Source organism: Sparus aurata, chromosome 3 (assembly GCF_900880675.1).
Source record: "Sparus aurata chromosome 3, fSpaAur1.1, whole genome shotgun sequence".
NCBI lineage: Eukaryota > Metazoa > Chordata > Actinopteri > Spariformes > Sparidae > Sparus > Sparus aurata.
This window is the reverse complement of record NC_044189.1, coordinates 17,056-36,887: the sequence shown is the minus strand read 5'-3', so window position 1 is coordinate 36,887 and position 19,832 is coordinate 17,056. Positions and strand designations below refer to the sequence as shown.

Below are 19,832 nucleotides of genomic sequence, written 5' to 3'. Positions count from 1 at the left end.
GAACATTGATATCAATCTTCTCACCCAAAATCCTCTGTGAGAATACTGAATGTTCAGGTAATATAATTGGTGCAACTACAGTCACAAAGGAGCATGTGGATGAAGAAAAAGAGACAAACTTTTTAACTTTGAGGATTTTATTGAATAAACAAACATCAGCACAGAAAGAAAGAACAATACATTTGACTTTGACATTCATTCATGTTCATCCCTGTAAAGGATTTCAGTATATTTAGATAAACATCCTCCACTCTGCTCACCCAGGAGGTACAGTCACCCTGAGGTCATGCTCGGGGTCAAAGGCTTCTGTGTGTGTAGAGGTTCCTTTTCCTCTTCCTACACCAGATCTTGTTGGTAGTGGAACAAACGGTTGTATTAAGCAGCTGGTCAGATCAGGTGCTGCCTCCCAAACAGGCCACATTCTGCTCCTCCAACATCCAACCTTCACTATATCTCAGAAGAGAGACACACTGGCTCAAACTCCATATTCTCCCAACAACAACAACAACATGACTCAGGTAAGCACATTTCCACAGAGTATTCTGTTGCAGGTTAAATAATCACAGACAGGAAGTTTGTTTTTGCAGAACTTGCACAGAACAACATTGTCACAACATGTACTGTCGAACCTGTTCTCCTCCATCGAGCTTCATTAAATACTTCAGCGTAAGCAATCACGTCTCCTGAATCTCCTTCATCACCTGGTTAATCAGATGAACAGAAGTTTATCAACAATCAATACACAATAAAATGTGCCAACAGTTGGTTTCACAGTATTCATGTTGAATGATGTTTGGACCATCATTGAACTGCAGTGGATATCAGACTGGTCCACTACAAATCTACTGAGCCCTCTGACAGGAGACACTATTCTCTAACCCTGACCTCAACATCTTTAAGCTGCCTTTAAATCCTTCACTCAGCCAAACAAAGAACAAACAGCAGAAACTCTGCAGTATGACCGATGATATCTACACTGTAACTGCGCAGTTGAAACTACTTTGCCGGGCCGAACTGGTTCAAGTGGCCACTTTACATGAATGCCTGCTGAGCAGTCCAACCACCATCACTGTCTGTCTGGTTCGACTAGTCTCACCATAAATAGCAGCCCTGGTGGTATGAGGAACCTTTTATGATAATCCATGAAAGGTTCCTCATACCACCAGGGTCCAAGTTATACGTGCAATGTGTAAGAATTTTTGTTGGAAACATTCTTTTAAAAGACATTTTTTAACCCCAACCCTTAATAAAATAACAGGATGTAAAGAAATGGCCGATTTAACATCATGATCTCTTTGTTTAGTTTACTCACTAACCAGAAAAACTCAGACACACACCAACACTTCCCCAGTGGTCTGAGTTCACATTCCTAACCGCTAGCTGCATTGCTACCTAACTAGCTAGCTAATAGCAGTTAGCGGTTACATATACTGTCCCATGACTGTTTTAAGTATGAATCCAAGAGATGGCCAATTCTTCACACTGCACCTTTAAGTTTTCAATATTGGCCTCAGCTGCTTCTCCAACAACTACCTCATGTCTCGCTCATTTGTATTAAAACACAGAACATCATCAAAACTAGTTATATAAACGAGCTGTTTATTCACAGATGATCTGATAATGTGCTGCACTGAACTGCTCACAGACTCATCAGAGCTCCGATAAGATCAAACATGTTTGATGGCAAGGCAAGGCAAGTTTATTTGTAGAGCACAATTCAGACACAAGGTAACTCAAAGTGCTTTACAGGCACACACAAATTACGTTAAAAGACATCAACATTTTATTTAAAAGACATTAAAAATTGAATTAAAAAACATTAAAAAATAGCATTTTAAACCCAGTAAAAACATTAAGAAACAAACATCAAAACAAGTAGGCTGAAATAGAAAAGCTTTAAAAGAAACAAGACTGTAGAGTCAGAGTCATAATGCAGTTGTAAGACTTTGCTTCAGTTAAAAGCAGTGGCAAAAAGAAATGTTTTAAGTCTTGATTTAAAAGAGGTGAGAGTTGGAGCAGACCTGCAATTTTCAGGGAGTTTGTTCCAAATATGTGGCGCATAGTAACTGAAGCTGCTGCTCCATGTTTACTTCTGACTCTGGGGACTGAAAGCAGACCGGTACCTGACGATCTCAGAGGTCTGGATGGTTCATAGCGCGGCAGCAGATCAGAAATGTATTTTGGCCCGAAACCATTCAATGCTTTATAAACCAACAACAGGATTTGGAAATCTATTCTTTGATAGACAGGAAGCCAGTGTAAAGATCTAAGAACTGGAGTGATGTGATCTACTTTTTTGGTTCTTGTTAGGAATCGAGCAGCAGCGTTCTGAATCAGCTGCAACTGTCTGATGGAGTTTTTAGGGAGTCCTGTAAGGACACCATTACAGTAATCGAGTCTGCTAAAGATAAATGCGTGAACAAGTTTCTCCAAATCCTGCCGAGACATAAGCCCTCTTATCCTGGATATATTCTTAAGGTGATAGTAGGCTGACTTTGTAACTGTCTTAATATGGCTGCTGAAATTCATGTCTGAGTCCATGATTACACCAAGGTTTCTGGTATGGTCTGTGGTTTTCAACATTACAGACTGAAGCTGAGCAGAGACTTTAAGTCGTTCTTCCTTGGATCCAAAAACAATTATTTCAGTCTTGTCTTTGTTTAACTGAAGAAAACTCTGACACATCCAACCATTGATTTGTTCAATGCATCTACTCAGGGTATGTATGGGATTATAGTCCCCTGGTGATATGGTTATGTAAATTTGTGTGTCATCTGCATAACTATGGTAGCAAATTTCATTGTTTTCCATTATCTGAGCTAGAGAGAGCATGTAAATGTTGAATAGTAGAGGGCCCAGAATTGAGCCCTGGGGTACTCCGCTTGTCATTTTCATCCGTTCAGATGTGTAATCACCAATAGACACAAAGTAATCTCTCTCATTTAGATAAGATTTAAACCATTTTAGTGTTGTACCAGAGAGTCCGACCCAGTTTTTCAGTTGGTCCAGTAGTATATTATGGTCGACTGTGTCAAACACAGCACTGAGATCCAGTAATACTAAGACTGAGATTGTCTGTGTTTGAATGAATGTCGTTGAAGACCTTAACGAGGGCCGTCTCAGTGCTGTGATGTGGTCGAAATCCAGATTGGAAAACATCAAAACAGCCATTTATTATTAAGTAATTGTTCAGCTGTTGAAAAACAGCTTTTTCGATTATTTTACTTAAAATTGGGAGGTTTGAAATGGGCCTATAGTTATTCATTACTGATGTGTCTAGAGTTCTCTTCTTCAGGAGTGGTTTAATGACTGCAGTCTTCATGGCTTGGGGGAAGACACCTGAGAGAAGAGACGCGTTAACAATCTGTTGCAGATCTGGAATCATGCAGTCTGAAACTTTTTTGAAGAACCCTGCTGGTAAAATATCCAGGCTGCCGGAGGAAGACTTCAAATGCTATATAATCTCTTGCAGGTTTTTGTCATTGATTGGATCAAATTGTGTCATGGTGTTAGAGTTGGGTTTAGGTGGACAAAACGACAACACACCTCCTGTACCTGATACGGTAGCACTGACCGCTTGTCTAATGTTCTGAATTTTGGCAGTGAAGAATGATGCAAATTCATTACAGGCCCTGGTAGACAGATGTTCAGAGGCTACTGGCACAGGAGGGTTTGTTAACCTGTCGACAGTAGCAAACAAGGCACGAGCATTATTTTTGTTCTTGGTGATAATGTCTGAGAAGAAGGACTGTCTTGACTTTTTAAATTCTAAATTAAAAATGTAAAGTCTCCCTTTAAAAATGTCAAAATGAACTTGGAGATTTCTTTTTCGCCACCTGCTTTTCGACATTCCCTTTTTTCCATCTTGACAAGCGTGGCGTTTCTCCAAGGAGATTTTTTCTTACCAGAGACCACCTTCACTTTAGTGAGTGCAATGGCATTCATGACATTTGTAATTTTGGAATTGAAATGATGTACAAGGTCATTGACAGAGAACCTAGAGAGGGGTGGTGTGAAAGAGAAAGCCTCAATGAATGTGTCACCAGTGTTTTCAGTGATGTATTGCTTTGATGGTTACAAGTTACAATCTGTACTTTCTGAGCTGGTTCACAACCAATGAGAGAAGCATCCTGAGAGTCTGATGGTGCGACTGAGAAAACCTGCACTCACTGCACTTCCCCACTCATTCAGACTCTCAAACTTTCTGCTTTCAGTTTTTTGTCTCTCTGCAATGTGACATCAACTTCATCTAATCTCTCATCTTTTTACATCTGCTTCCCCATGACATCACCTGAGAAAGATGAGCCAGTTTGAGTCATGTCGTTTGTCAAAATTGCTACAAATTTGACACTGCGCTTCCTTGAGTACTCAGCAACAAACCTGCTGAGTGTGAAGTAGAAGATGTGAATGACATATAACCTACATACAGACAGACTTGCTCTACAGTTAGACGAACGTAAACAACAAACATGGCTGATGTCAGTAGTCAGTGTTGTGCCTGAATGCGTTCAATGAACGATCGTTCATGAACTCGTTCATATTTTGGGAAAACGTGAACTGAACGCACGTATTTCTGCCTGATGAACGTTATTGTGAACGCGTACATTCGAAACTTAACTATTTCAGACAGAAACAGCTGCATACCAAACATGCAGTGAGGCATTACCAAACGAACACAGATGAATTCGTCCTGAACGGACACAACACTGGCAACACCAGCCACCACAGAGTCGCACCGCCGCATGCGTCATCAATGTGCTAAGCATGGAGGCAAAAAGTGAGTGATGTTGAATCAAATTTTTTTGATGCTGCTAACTCTGTCCATTCTCTTACCGTTAAACATGTTATTTACTATAACCAGAATATAATGCTCTTGAACACATGATGAACTTTGTTATCCTATGCAAGATGTTTTATTCACAAACAAAAATTTGCAAAATCACTACCTAAATTTGCTCCTTTTCTGCTGGAACTGAGCTCTTTGCTTAAATCTCTGATTTTGTTAAATAAAAAAAGTAATACCTTACTGAGTCATTATGAAAAGTTTTTCCCTGAAGCCACTGTCAGGACTATCTATTTATTTATTATTTTATTTTTCCCTTTCTTCTTCTTCTTTTTTAAAAAAATGATTTATTTATTTACTTATTTATGTATTTTATTTTTAATTTGAACTCTATCCTGTACCGCAAACCTGAAACGGCACATTGAACTAAAGCACCCGGCGAGCCTTTCAAGCATAGGCGGAAATCCCAGGGGGGACATGTCCCCCCCTCCAGTAAAGCTGTCCCCCCCTAGAATAATTTGAGACACAATTAATAATTTTTGAACAATGCAGTAGCATTTATTGAAAGCACAATGTAAGCGGTGCTCATTATAATCGTGCAATAATGTGCTATTTGCATCTGTAAAGATTTTGTTCCCCCCCCCCCATTCCCAAATGGTTGAGTCCACCCCACACTCTTTCCAACGGGCAGAGCTAGCAGCTGCAGCAGCGGTTAGAACAGTGAACAAAGGTATTATGTCAGATGTGTTCACATAAAGTGTATTATTGCCACCTTCCACCTAATACCATTGTTTTGTATTGCTGGGTGAATAAACAAGAACTTGTATACAGGTAGGGTAAGGACTAATATAGTATGATGCAATTATTGTAATTATCATTACTTTTGATAACAGTTTTTAAAACATTTGATTTGAACATGTTGACAGTGCAAGAGTGCAACACTGCGAGAGAGAGAGAGAGAGAGAGAGAGAGAAAATATCATAATCTGATATCTTTCATCTGGAAAAAGGCAGTTATCTGATTATGAGAAATCTGATAAACAAACTTAGATGTTTGCCTGATAATTTCATTTATTCATTGCATGTGTACATGTTAATTTGATTTCAATCATTTTGTTTTAAATCTAGACATGTGCAGGTGGACTCAGCCAGTGCTAAGAAAGGTCTTCTGCCTGCCTGTTGGAGAGATAGACAGACGAAAGCATCAAATTGAATTATTCTCTAAAATTGTACTGTTTATTGTCCCCCCCAACTATGAAATGGGATTTTCGCCCCTGCTTTCAAGGTATGTGCAAGTGAATAACAAAATCAAAAGACACGGCAACAGCGAGCCAAAACAGATCCTCTACCACCCAAATTGCATTAACAGCGTACAGTAGCGGCTCCGTTGTCTTCATCTCCCAGCCGCAGCTGGACAACCTGGTTTTGCAGAATATTGTGGGAGAGCTGCAGTTTCAGTGTTAAAACTAATAGAATAATAGCCGTCTGTGGTTCTATATGGGCTGTGGCAATAATTTTGAAAAATAATAGCTCGCATCAACATATTGAAAAAAAAAAAGAACTATGAACTAGTTCATTTTTGGAACTGTGAACTTAGTTCAAAATTTTGAATTATGATCTATGAACTATGAAATAAAATTTGTGAACTGAACTTTGAACTAGTTCATGTAGAAAGTGAACTTTCCCAACACTGTCAGTAGTCACCACTGTCATACTAGCATGTTAGCATTGGGAAAATTCTGGCTGCTTCTTGTTTGCCATTCTTGCTCGCTTGCTTATATCTTTAGCAGAGGGTAGACAGACATTAGTCCAGAGCTATTCAACTGGTGCCCCGTTGGCCAGATGAAGCCCTTTTACAACCTCATTCCAGCCAATTGATAATTTTGTTGGAGGCTACTTGGCCAATTCATTAGTTTTTTCTGTCATTAATCTTTGGACTTCATTACAAATCAACATGTGAATCATACCTTATCTGACCCGAACGAAGGAATTGACCCGGATAATCACTTCTGTTTCAACATGACTGGGAATTGCAAGTATTATACTGAAGTTCAATACAGAGACAGCGCTGAGATGGACGGGAAACTGTCTCTAATTCACTTTAACAGCAGGAGTCTATATACCAACTTCGGCCACATCAAGGAATACCTAAATCACTTCAAAACCCCTTTCACCATCATTGCAGTGTCGGAAACATGGATTAATGAAGACAAAGGCACAGATTTTTTTCCTGGATGGATATAATCTAGTAAAAAGTATGTACATTCAATCGTTGACCAGTACAGATCAATACAGGAGGGTTGATAAAGGTCAGAGGCACGAATCAACAGACACTGTGCAGACACTGTGTTGAGACGGCATGTGAGCATAACAAATACCATTTGTACCCAAACAATAAGTTGAACCTGAGAAAATTGTATGGTCCAAGGCCAATGCCAGTTGTACATAGCAGGATGTTGTTATAATGTGTATCAACAATGTGAGATAACTTGGGTACGAACACTGTGACACTACTGTGAGTTATCACAAGTTCTTCTGAGCTGTGAAGAACTCAACTAGCCCTGTAAATCGGCACACAACAGTAGACACACATGTAATCTGTATGTACTGTCTAGAGCTTGAATTCAGCTCTGTATGCTACTGCTGTAATATGTTTTGTCAAAGGTCATAACAAAAGAAGTTGAAAAAAAAAAAAAAAAAAAAGAGAAAAGAAAATGTAAAATGCAAATGACAAGAAAAGATCAGGATAAAGATTTTATCCTGTGGGTAATGGGGGCGGGACTTGATAAGCTTTGGCTTCTCCCGCTTTTCCCTTTCGGCCATGTGTATTGTATTATTTGAACAATGATGAAATGTGATGTTTATGAATTGACATGCCCGAAATAAAAAACATAAAAAAAAAAAAAAAAAAAAATCACAAAAATACTTCATTTCAAAGTCCTTCTCAAAAAAGTAGTTGAGGCCCGATTTCATACAAGTTTCATAGAAGTCGAGTGAAACAGTTAGATTTTCATCTCTTTCTTTTTAGCTTAAACTGTTCATTAACAACTCCTAAAAAAACAACTATTCGTAACAGAAAGAACACAGAACGGGTCAGTACTTCCATTTACTCTACACAGACAACTGACAGCACACCAACAAATCAGGTGTTAGAAGTCCCAAAACCAAACTATCTTACATCAGTCTCTTCACATGGTGAGGTGTAGCGCTTTGCTAACTCTCTCTTACTCATAGATAATTAGAGATGCATCATCTGGAATCACCTCAGCTGTACATCATTAGAGGAAGAAAACAACACTCAGTAAAACAACCAATCAGAGAGATAGAACATAGAACAGTCCCAACTTTTCAATCAGTCCTTTTTTATATGTAACTTAACTGTTATTGCAAGAAGCCATCTTTTACTCTTTTACTGTATTTTAGTTTTGCAAAGCTAAATAAAGTGTGACCAGGACAGTCACTGAGTGTGTTTGTCATTCAGCTCTCTGGATTCAGCTGCTCAGAGAGCTCTGTGCTGTTGTCAGGAGCTGCAGGTCAGAAACAAACATCCTGGATTGAACTTTTATAAACAATAAATACAGGAAACAGTGTTGAAAAGGTTAATCTGCACAATAATGTGAAACATGTTTTATCTAGAATATGAAGTGTGAGTCAGATCAGCTGAAATAGAACCAAAGTAAGTTTTACTTACAAGATGGAGGGCTGATGGCTGAAATCAAAACAAGACAAATAATTTCAGTCACGGTTGTAAATGCCAGATTATCTTTAGTCACTTTATTCCTCTCTTCTACTCAGTCAGACTGAGTATCTGTATATACTCAGTCTGTTTAGTGCTGACTGTATTTACTTTCTCCGATGCTTATTTTCATTTTGAAACCTGAATAAAAGAAATCAACTCAGACTGGAATCAAAGTAGTGAAATCTTTCCTTTTTCTCTCTCACCTTTCTTCTTTTTGTAAACGATGAATCCAGCAGCACCGATGAGAATGAGAGCAAGAACAACCACTGCAGCAGTGACGAGGACGGTCATGTTACTGGGCTTCACTGTTGAATACAATAAAATGAGACTGGCACAGATGAACAATGAAATAGTTTATTACTGGTTTTGTTTTTTCTAACATGAATTCTCCCCTTCAGCACCCTCTGATCTCACTCTTACCTTTGTTGGTTCTGATCCGAACTTTCTCCAGTTTGGTGATGATGTCCTCCTTCACACCAAAGAGCTGAAACACACAGTCATACTTCGTCCAGTCTTCAGGTGTGACTGATGAAAGGTTCAGGTCAACACTCATCTGGAAGGTTCCATCATGGTTGGGGAGAATCTCTCCGTGGTCCACCTCCTCATGAAGCTCCTCTTCATCTTTCCTCCAGAAGAGTGAGGCTCTGTGAGGGTAGAAACCTGTAGCGAGGCAGCTGACTGGAGAGGAAGGAGTCTTCTGGAGGAGAGACACTGAAGGAAGCTCTGGAGAGAGATCATTGAAACTATTTCTATTTTCAAACACTGAGACAGCAAACTTACTTAACTCATGCTGAGTGTACACTGACTGTCACAGTCTGAGCTTCGATGCAAAGCAATTTCAGAACAGCCAAAATGTCAGTGTCTCCTGATTGGTTAAGACTATGGGCTTCGGAAGCATTTTCTGGGTACAGGGCAATTTTATCAGAGGTTTTGAGGTTCTCCCTTAGAATTCTTGGGTATTTGTGTAAGTGAATTTGTCATATGTATTATGGTGCATTTTAAAAGGGGTTGGGCCTACACCCCCCCATTTTTTCTGTTCCTACAGCACCCTTTACCACTACCTCTAGCAACTTCACCTTGGCGACAGCACCCCTCTGGTCTGTCCCCCTCCAGCCACATGTCGTTCACCCATTTCAACCTCCCTCAGGCAGCAAATCATATCAGGTACTTACACCGACCTCGCACAATTGCTCCAACCATCTAAATGCCCCTCTGCCAACCCCAGGGAGCTCCCCACACCCTCCAACACAGCCCAGCTGAGGCACCCCCCACTGCCACGTTCCCGCAAACTCACTCCAGTCGAGTTTGCTTTCGCTTTCTCTCTCTACAGAGACACACTCTGTTCAGTCTTTCCTTGCGTTTCGGTGGCGCAGGTTTCTATACCTATCACGTCTTGTTCACCTCCCAAGCCTCAGGCCACCTCCATCAATTCAACCAGCGCACACAATGGGGAGCCCTGGACTCTGAGCTCTACTGCAGAGTATTTGTGGCAAGGCCCTCCCTTCCATGCAACCTTTGCGGGGCTCTCTCACACCCAGCCACCAAAAGCGTCATCACTGCCCCACTTCCACGTCCTGTTGCCTCAACCTCACGCCCCCGCCTCCCCACTGACCACCGCATGCTGCACCACCTTCTCCCATCACCCCCAACCCACCAACTTGTTACCATCAACCCATGGCACCCTCCCATGTGCCATCGACAAAAGAGGGAGGCTGGTACTCTTCCAGGGTGGCAGGATGGTCTGCAACAATTTTAACAATCTTGGTTGCAACCTCTCAAGCTGTTGGCTCCTCCAAACTTGTTCATTCTGCGGCAGCACCCACGCCAGATCAACCCCATAACCCGATCAAACATGCACCTTGACTAAGCCACCACCTACAGGCACCCATCAAAATCCCTGCCCTGAAGACTGCCTTGACTCACCACCCTGACCATTCCTTTGTCCACTACCTCATTCGTCTTTCATCCAGGCTTCTTCACCGTCCCTGACTCGTGATTCACCTGCAACAGCCTACAATCCGCATTCACCGAACCTGACACAGTGGACACATTACTCCGTAAAGAGCTCAAGGACGGCTTCATGATAAGACCATTTTCCAGCCCCCCCTTCCAAATCTACTGAATCAGTCCCATTGGCATCGCTACAAGAAAATATTCTGGTAAAAAGAGGCTCATCATTGACCTCTCTGCACCTCACGGCACCACCACCCCAAGCATCAACAACCTCAGCCCAGATTTTTCCATGAATGACACCACTATTACCCAGGCCTTATACCTGATCTGTCTCGCTGGCCTTGGCACCTGGCTGGCAAAGGCGACGTCACCAGTGCCTTCAAAGTCTTGCCAATCTGTCCAGAATTCTGGAAATTCTTGCCTTTTCCTGGAAAGGCCAATTCTATTTCACAGTCTGCCTCACTTTCGGACGCAGGAGCAGTCCTAAAAAATTAGACTCACTCTATGAAGCGCTCTGCCGGATACTGCTCAATAATCACAACCTCCCTTATGTCATCCACCTCCTGTACGATTTCACCTCTGCCATCCAAGTATACCTCAGCACCATCAACTTCCTTGCCAAACTGCTCTCTGGAACTCTGGCCCCCTCCGTTTCCCATCCCCATGTCACCATGCTGATCAAAGTGTGCCTATGCGAAGCAGAACCACAGCTCGCACCTAAACGCTTACCCTTAACTACAGATCTCCTATACTGCTGCATCCTTACTCTCCCCTCAGGATATTCGTCTCCATTCATTGACTCAACCCTGGAGCTGATGTTCCTCCTGGCATTCATCAGCTTTCTAAGATGCTAAGAATTCACCTCCGCCACATCTACCCAAGACCCCTTACGACACGCAACCGTCTTGGACATCTCCTTCCATTCCCACGACACCCTTTGGTTCAACCTCAAACGAAGCAAGACTGACCAGTTTGGCCTCACTCATCCACCATCAAACTCCTGGCCTCTGGTCCTTCCAGACCTATAACAACTACATTCGAAGCCACCTTTTCGATATCCGTCAAGCCCACATTCACATAACTCAGTAACACCTTTGGGGGAAGATGATGATTAGGACGTGTGCCCATCGAGACGTACCCCCACTCTGAGTCTCGACCACCCCCCTGGTTTCTAGACAGCCCTGCAACCCGCAGCCCCTCTAAAAGACCCTCTTTATCCACTGACCTTGACCCCTTTTCCTCATCCAACCACCCTGACCCCTCTTTACTATCCTCTCCAAATTTTCCCAACATTTAAATAAACTACTTTAAACAGTAAAACTTGGTGTGGTCTTGTTAGTGAAATGGAGTCAGTATAACTAAGGTTCAGGAACTGGACCACGCCAAACCTCTCACCGACCTGCCACCCAGGTCCAGCCAATCAAACCACTTGCGTCTCATCAAACGAACCATCTGTGCCTAATCAACTCAACCACCTCCACCGCCCTGATCCCATCACCTGTGAAACCTACATAGGTAAGTCAAACCAGCTCTCTCCTGTTCGTCTCAAGTTCGTATAACTCTCCCCTCAGACCCTCTCTTTCTCTACCATCCTTTATCACAGGATCACCGGCAGCCTAGTCTTCACCATCCACGGCAAGAAGGTACGACAGAACAGAGACTCGGGCCATCCAGCACAGGAACTACGGGGGGAAGATGAAGCCATGCCTATTAGGACGTGCGCCCATCGAGACGTACCCCCACTCGGTTTCTAGTTGGCCCGGCAACAGGCACTTGCACACATAAGGCCCAAGGGGTGCTTGAGCCCCTGCCCTTTTTACCTCCTATAAAAAAGTGCCCTTTTTGTCTGTTTTTTAAATGAATAAATAAAATCCTGTTGTGCAAAGGGATGTCAAAAAAAAGACGGTATAAAAACGCCACTGTTATGTACCGTACGCATTTCGTACGTAATATGGTGTTGGGAGTGTGTTGAGCCTAAGCCGCTTCTCTGTCCGCTGCGGCTCCGCTCTGTCTCTCTGTACGAACAGTCGCTACTTTCAAATTAAACACCCCGCCCCCCCCGCTAAGAACCCAGTTCTAAACACCAATTGGGTGCAATGTAAAGCTCTTATTTTGAAGACAAAGACAGAGAGAGAGAAGCCACTGCCTCATCAGAACTCCACCATGCACATAGATGAGACTTGACAGTGGAGCGACTTGAACCTTTGTGAGTTATAAATCCATCAACATAACTTTCTTGTGGGGGCTAACAAGTCGCCTTCCATTTATTCAACGTGCTTAAATATGAGTCATATTTCAGAAGAGTGTCCATTTGTGCTTGTTAAGCTAACTGCTTGTAAATGAGAGTTAAGAATAATATGACAGCTGTCTGTGTCGGCTGTTTATCTGCCACAAATCTTAAACTCTGCAGCTGCAGGAGAGAGAGAGGTGGAGAGAGCTCAGGAGACCAGCTACAGGTGAGTGACATACTGGCATAAATCTAGATCTGCATGCGTGGTACTTGCCACGGTAGCACAGGAAAAGGCTACACTAATCTTACTGCTACAGAAAACAAACAGACAAAACAATGTAATGTCAGACTGACAAGGTTCATAACACAATGACAGCTCAATCTGAGCAGACTGAATGAAGACTGCTTGTCCAATAAACCACAGCAATTCATGTGATTCTACCTGTTCTCAGCAGAAAGCTCCTTCCATACTTCACATACTTCTTTAGCCAGTGTGGAAAAAGCTGAGTAGCAGTAAACTTTAAGCTTCTTTTGTACTCTTCGTCAGCGTCCCACCACTTTTTGAAGGTGACAGCCTCAGGTCTTAGAGCGATCCATGTAAATGTATTTGGATCCAATGCTATGAAGTCTTCTCCATCATAACCAAACTGAAAGAAACCTTTGACCTCTCCAGTCTCATCATCCCACTCACAGCCTCCCACCACCTGTACAACATGGACACCTGAGACAGAGACAGAGACTGTAATTAACACTGATTCACAGATGAAACATTCAGTGGAAAGATGATCTTAAAAACATTGTACATTGTGTGATGACTGCTGTTTTTTAGTCGTGTGATCATTAATCAGATTATTATCATTAGTTTGTGTTTAACAGCTTCAGCAACAAGTCTAACTAGCAGCTGATTAATGTTGACATGATGAATGACAGGTAGTGGCTGGACCACTGAAGACAAACTGATATGCTGGTTTACTTTACATGAATCTCTATTTCAGGTTATGTGTAAAATGATGTTAGAGTTTGAACTGATTGGTATCTTGAGGCCCTGGGTCACTTTACAACTAAGATGCAGAACAGTAAAAAGATAAACAGGCTATAACATGTTACATACTGTACCTCCACTTTGGTTGAAGAGATCCATCAAATCGTTAGTGAAGGATTTGAAGAGGTCTGGCAAATCCTGGAAACACATATTTTTGTACCACTCCTGCTCAGGATGATCTTTAAAAGTTTTATTCGCCCAGTCCTGTTTCACATCCAGCCTTTTGTTGCTGTCACAGGACCCCATCAGAAGTTCATCAACTTCTGCGGTTGCCAGAAATTCTGGGAGGTTTTGGATTCCAGTTGATGAAGTTACGGAATACTTCAGGGAGTGTAGCACTGCAGGACAAACAAGGAGCTTATAAATAACACCAATCACATTATTTTCAGTATAATTCAGTTAAAACAGGCTAAACATCAGCCAGTAAAAGTAAAACTAAGTGTTACTGCGCAGGAGCAATGCGAAGGTTTTAAATGTGCAGGACAGACTCCATTCAGTATGAATACACACATCATTATCAGCACTCTCAGAAATATGATGCATTCAGTAGGATCAGGGGTGAAAGTAGGCTGGTACCGTCAGGTACCACTCAAATATTTGAGCCTGCAGCACTGGGAAAAGGGGACACAAGCTGCTGGCCAAAACCCAGATACGATCACATTTTCAACAAGAAAACGCATCAGCTAACTTCATGCCATCTTAAACATGTGGTTTCATTAGACATTGCTTCTAAATTGCCTCTTACCATCTGTACATTTATCATGCAGTCAGCTGCGACATACAAACAATTTTACTGTTAGATCTGAGTGGTGTACTGCGAAGCCAGTTTAGTGGGTTAGTGAGGTATGTTGAGTCTAAAGCCAGGCTTCCCTGTACTACAAAGGTGGCTCTCTTTTAACCCGGCTAGATCACCATGGTAACTCATGCTTAGCTCATAACCTGGTCCCGACCAGGTTATGTTCAGAGTTTCAGCTTAAAATCAACTATGAAAGCGCCGCTGTTTCACTGTGTAACTCATTCGGAGATGGCGTCACCATTCATTGAGAACCCGGTGGACCTGGGAGCAAGAATAATTCGGGCAGCACTACGACGTGAGCGGCGCTGATCCGCTGGCATTTCCTGATGAAATTCTCTATGAGCGATATAGATTTTCAGCCGAGGGAATACCGTACACTCAAATATTGAGCCGAGTGTCAGGAATGCCACTCGAAGAAGCTGTGCGCTCACTGTCGGGCAAACTGTTTGTGTAGCTCTTCGTTTTTTTGCCACATGAACCTACTTACATTCAGTTGGTGATGCAGAAAATCTGAGCAAGAACACACACTGACAAAATGATGGGGGAGCTTGGCTACATACCACTTTGAATGATGTTTTTGTATTTGGCTCTAACTTGCTGCCATGTCCGACTGCTGCTTCCACATCTTAATAAAATGCAATATGAAATATTAATTAGGCCAACCTAGTATTTATCTGTCACAGATAATGAGTAAAGTTAATTATTTCTTTGATGTGGCCATGAATAAACTGATGAACTGACCAATGTTTCACCCATTGTAGGGCAGTGTACGCCCAAACACAAATCTTACAGGCTTGAGCTATTTTCACCGTCAAAAAGCTCTTTATTGTCATTGTACAGGGACAGTAGCTACATTTGCTTGTTCATCCCGACACAGTGATACAATAAAAAAAAACACTGAACATTTATAGCCTACGCACTCTCAGCCTCACTTTCAATAAAACACACACGCGCATTCTATAACTGAGATCAGTAAAATGTGAAAACAATATAGACATCATTCAAAAATGAAAAAAGATAGTTGTTGCTTCAGTTTATTTATTTTTTTAATTAATGAGGGTTAATATGTAAAAGTTGCACAATGTTGAGCTTTCAGAAATGAAAACACTAAAGGATTAATATAATATTGATCATAATATTAATCATTGTTAACTTATGCATTTACACGGTCAGCAATTTTCTGCCAGCAGCCCTCCCTCGCTCTATTGGCGGCGACAGTGTTACTTTTTGCCGTGATGGTTTCTTTGAATTCTTCATAGCCTTGCATAATGAGAATCTGATCATCTTGAATAAAATATGTGGCCCGGGATCGATCCATTTTCGCACGGAAGTAGAATAATATGACGCCAAACGCCCCCTTCTGTGTGAACGCGCGCAGAGCACAAAGCAGAGAACCGGACTTGACAAATTAAGTTGATAACCACCGTCGCAGTACCGTTTAACTCTGATTGGGGACTTGGGGCTTTGTTGAGCTGCATCATGAGCACAAAGCCGGGCTATGTTGAGCCCCCTTCGCAATACAGGCCTCTGAACTGGTTGTTGTTGTTGTGTTTTCTGTTTTATTTTGATATCATACCCTGTCACTTCTTGCTTTTCAGTTCCTCCTCTGTGTTTTTCCCTCTCAGTGTTTTTCTGTTCATTACCTCACCTGTCCTTTTCCCTCCTCACTCCACTTGTTCCTCATCCTATCGTTAGTGTGTCTGTGTATATAGTCTTTGTTCTACCTCAAATCCTTGTCAGTTCCTTCTGTCAGCCTCCGTCTGTGTTCTATGTTGTTCCTTCTTCCCTGTGTTCCTGCCCATTCCTGCCTGACCCCCTGCCTGTTTTCCCAGTGTTTCTTTGGATTGTACTTTATTCAGTTGTTGCTTTTTTGTACTTCTTTATTTTTTGTATTTGCTCCTGTCTGCTCCTCTTGTATCACCCTGGTATGTTTCTGGTGTATTTGGTGCTCTTGTTGGTCATTGATTTGTACTTTACCTTTGTTGCACTTTAAGCTTTTTGTTGCTACTTTGTTTTTTGTCCTTATGACTTGCTTTTGGTTTATCTGGATTCCTTTGTTTTTTGTATACTCAGCTTTGTTTAATTAAAGCTCACCCTTTGTTTACCTGATCCTGCCTCCTGTGTGTATGTCTGCATTTGGGTCCTAATCTTGTTCTCCCCGTTATTGTAACACATGAAATACTATAAAAAATGTTAAATGCCTTAACAACTTGACCTTAAAGGAAAACAGACTTGATACGGTTTTGCTTTGCTTGAAGCTCGAAAGGTGGCAGGGTCCGCCACATAGTAAGTAAGCTTTATTTGCACAGCGCCTTTCACAGACCAGGGTCACAAAGCGCTTTAACAACAAAAACAATACACAGTTAAAAAAGCACATACACATTTAAAACTTAAAAAGCCAAGACAACTCAGTGGCAATCATAGAAGCCCCAAGACAATTAAGCAAAAGCCTGCACAAATAAATAAGTCTTAAGTTGCCTTTTGAAGGAGTCAGCAGACTCTATCGAACGCAGAGAGAGCGGAAGATCGTTCCAAAGCCTGGGAGCAACAGCCTGGAAGGATCTGTCTCCTCTGGTCCGGAAACGAGTGCGGGGAACCATCAGCAGATTCTGATCCACAGACCTCAGAGCCCGAGCTGGGGTGTAAGGCTGGATCAGATCACTGATGTAAGGTGGAGCCTGACCATGTATAGCTCTGAAAGTTAAAACCAGAATTTTAAAATTGATCCTCGAGGAAACTGGCAGCCAATGAAGAGCTTTAAGAATAGGGGATATGTGTGTCCTCCTATTAGAGCGGGTCAGAATTCTTGCTGCAGAGTTTTGCACTAACTGCAGGCGAGACAGCTCCTTCTTGTTCAGACATGAAAACAAACTATTACAATAGTCTAAACGCGAAGACACAAATGCATGAACGATCAGCTCTAAATCATTTTGTGACACCATTTTCCTTAGTTTAGAGATTTTCCTCAGTTGGAAAAAACAGTTTTTAGTCAGTTGTTTGCAGTGTTGCACTAATGACATGTCTTTGTCCAATACAACACCCAGGTTTCTTAGGCTCGGTTTAACAGACTGGCCTAAGTCACCCAAGTACTGGCTCAACCCTGGAATTGAGTCATCAGGGGCAATAACCAGTGTTTCTGTTTTGTCCACATTTAGCTGCAAGGTGTTATCACTTAGCCATTGTTTAATCTCCATCAAGCAATGAACTAAGGAATTTAGTCTCTGGAGCTCAGTTGGCTTAAAAGAGCAGTAAAGCTGGATATCATCAGCAAATATGTGGTACGAAACATCAGAAAATCTCTGGATGATTTTTCCCAAGGGGATCAAATATAACAAAAATAATACAGGACCCAAAACAGAACCTTGAGGGACTCCACACAACAGATCCGCTGACTCAGACCTTATTTGATTAGCCGTGACACTAAAGCTACGCCCAGATAGGTATGACGAGAACCAATGTAAAACTGACCCTGACAGTCCTACTTCATCCCTCAGTCTTCTCAGCAGGATCTGGTGGTCGACTGTGTCAAATGCTGAGGACAGATCTAAGAGAACTAGAACAGTGCACTTTCCCGAATCAGCAGACATCATAATGTCACTGGACACTTTCAGTAAGGCTGTCTCCGTAGAGTGATGTTTGCGGAAACCAGACTGAAACTTCTCATGGATGTTATTCTGATCCAGGAATAATGACAGCTGTTCAGAGACCACCTTCTCTAAGATCTTGGACAAGAGTGGGAGCTTTGAAATAGGCCTGAAATTACTGAGGTCAGTCGGGTCTAAGCCTGTCTTTTTGAGTAAAGGCTCCACTATGGCATGCTTAAATGCATTGGGAAAAACACCTGTAGAAAGGGAGAGGTTAACCATTTGGGTAACCCAGGGGCCAATTACATCAAACACTTTCACAAAGAGCCTACACGGAAGGACGTCAGATGAGCAAGAGGAGGGTTTCATCTTGGTCACCAGTGCTGAGTCACAGACTTAAATGAGGACCACAAGCTGGAGACAGGCTCAATGAGAGCAGGGGTTCCACACAAAAGGGGAGGGATTTGATCCTTGATCATCTTAATTTTGTTAGTGGAAAATCTCAACAATGCATTGCTGTCAGCTTCACAAAAGACAGGGGTAATTGGAGCAGCAGGACAAACAAGAGAATTGATCGTGTCAAACAACACTTTGGGGTTTTTCTTATTCACTGTTACCAGTTGGCGAATATAGTCAGATCTGGCATTTTCCACCATCTCATTGTATGAGGACACAAGATCCCTGAGATAAAGTCTGTGCACCTCAAGGTTAGTGGATTTCCACAGACGCTCAGTCTTTCGACATAGTCTCTTCAGACTCAGGGTATCTTCATTTGTCCAAGGGCACAGTTTTTTCTGTATTGACGAGTTCGATTTAACAGGTGCCACCTGATCCAGAATTTCAACACAATGACTGGTAAAACAGTGAATGAAATTGTCCACATCAAGGCAATCCTTGAACAAAAGAGGGTCAAACAGAGCAGAAAAACTGTCTGCAGTATTAGCAGAGATAACACGCCTCTGAGACCTAACTTCTAAGGGCATAGGCTCAGGGCTAAAGTGCAGATTAAACAAAACAAGACAATGATCACTCAGATGGACGTCCTGCACAGACACATTTGAAATGTCTAGGCCAAGCGTAAAAACTAAGTCTAAGATGTGGCCTTTTTGGTGTGTGGGCTCAGAAACATGTTGCTCAAAATTAAAAGCTTCAGTCAAAGTTAAAAGTTCCTTTGCGGAGCAAGATGAGCTGTCATCAACATGAAGGTTAAAGTCTCCAAGAATTAGAACAGATTCCAACTTTATTATGGAGGATAAAAAGTCACTAAAATCCTTCAAAAACACAGCAGCAGGACCAGGAGGACGGTAGACTGACACACAATAGAATGGACTTGAAGAACCCACCATGACCATCTGGGACTCAAATGAAGTGAATTCCTGTGATTGAATCACTTTGCATGTGCAACTGTCCCTGAATACAACAGCCAGACCCCCCCCACGACGACATGGGCGGGGCTTCCCGACAGCAGAGCAGCCTGCTGGACAAAGTTCATTAAGATGAATAAACTCTTTCTCTCTCTGCCATGTCTCCGAAAGACACATTAAATCCAGCTTTTCTCTTGTGAAAAGATCGTTCAGAGAGAAGGATTTATTTGCAATGGACCGAGCATTCAACAGGCCGATATGCAAAGTTGATGACGTCACGGAGGCAATGTCCACAGAGCGCAGCGGGATTGGTCGAAGGCATGTCCAGCAGTCACTTGGCCT

General features: G+C 42.2%; 1 protein-coding gene across 1 annotated transcript; it reads right to left on the bottom strand.

Moving 5' to 3' along the window:
• Positions 1–8,725: 8,725 nt before the first annotated feature.
• Positions 8,726–16,226, bottom strand: LOC115579197 (major histocompatibility complex class I-related gene protein-like; the record flags this gene model as incomplete). The annotated part of the gene is made up of 5 exons (XM_030412758.1): positions 16,211–16,226; positions 13,821–14,084; positions 13,147–13,425; positions 8,921–9,244; positions 8,726–8,826 (listed from the first exon to the last, which is right to left on the bottom strand). Coding segments are annotated over exons 1-5 (984 nt in total), but the record flags the coding sequence as incomplete, so codon positions are not given.
• Positions 16,227–19,832: the final 3,606 nt, after the last annotated feature.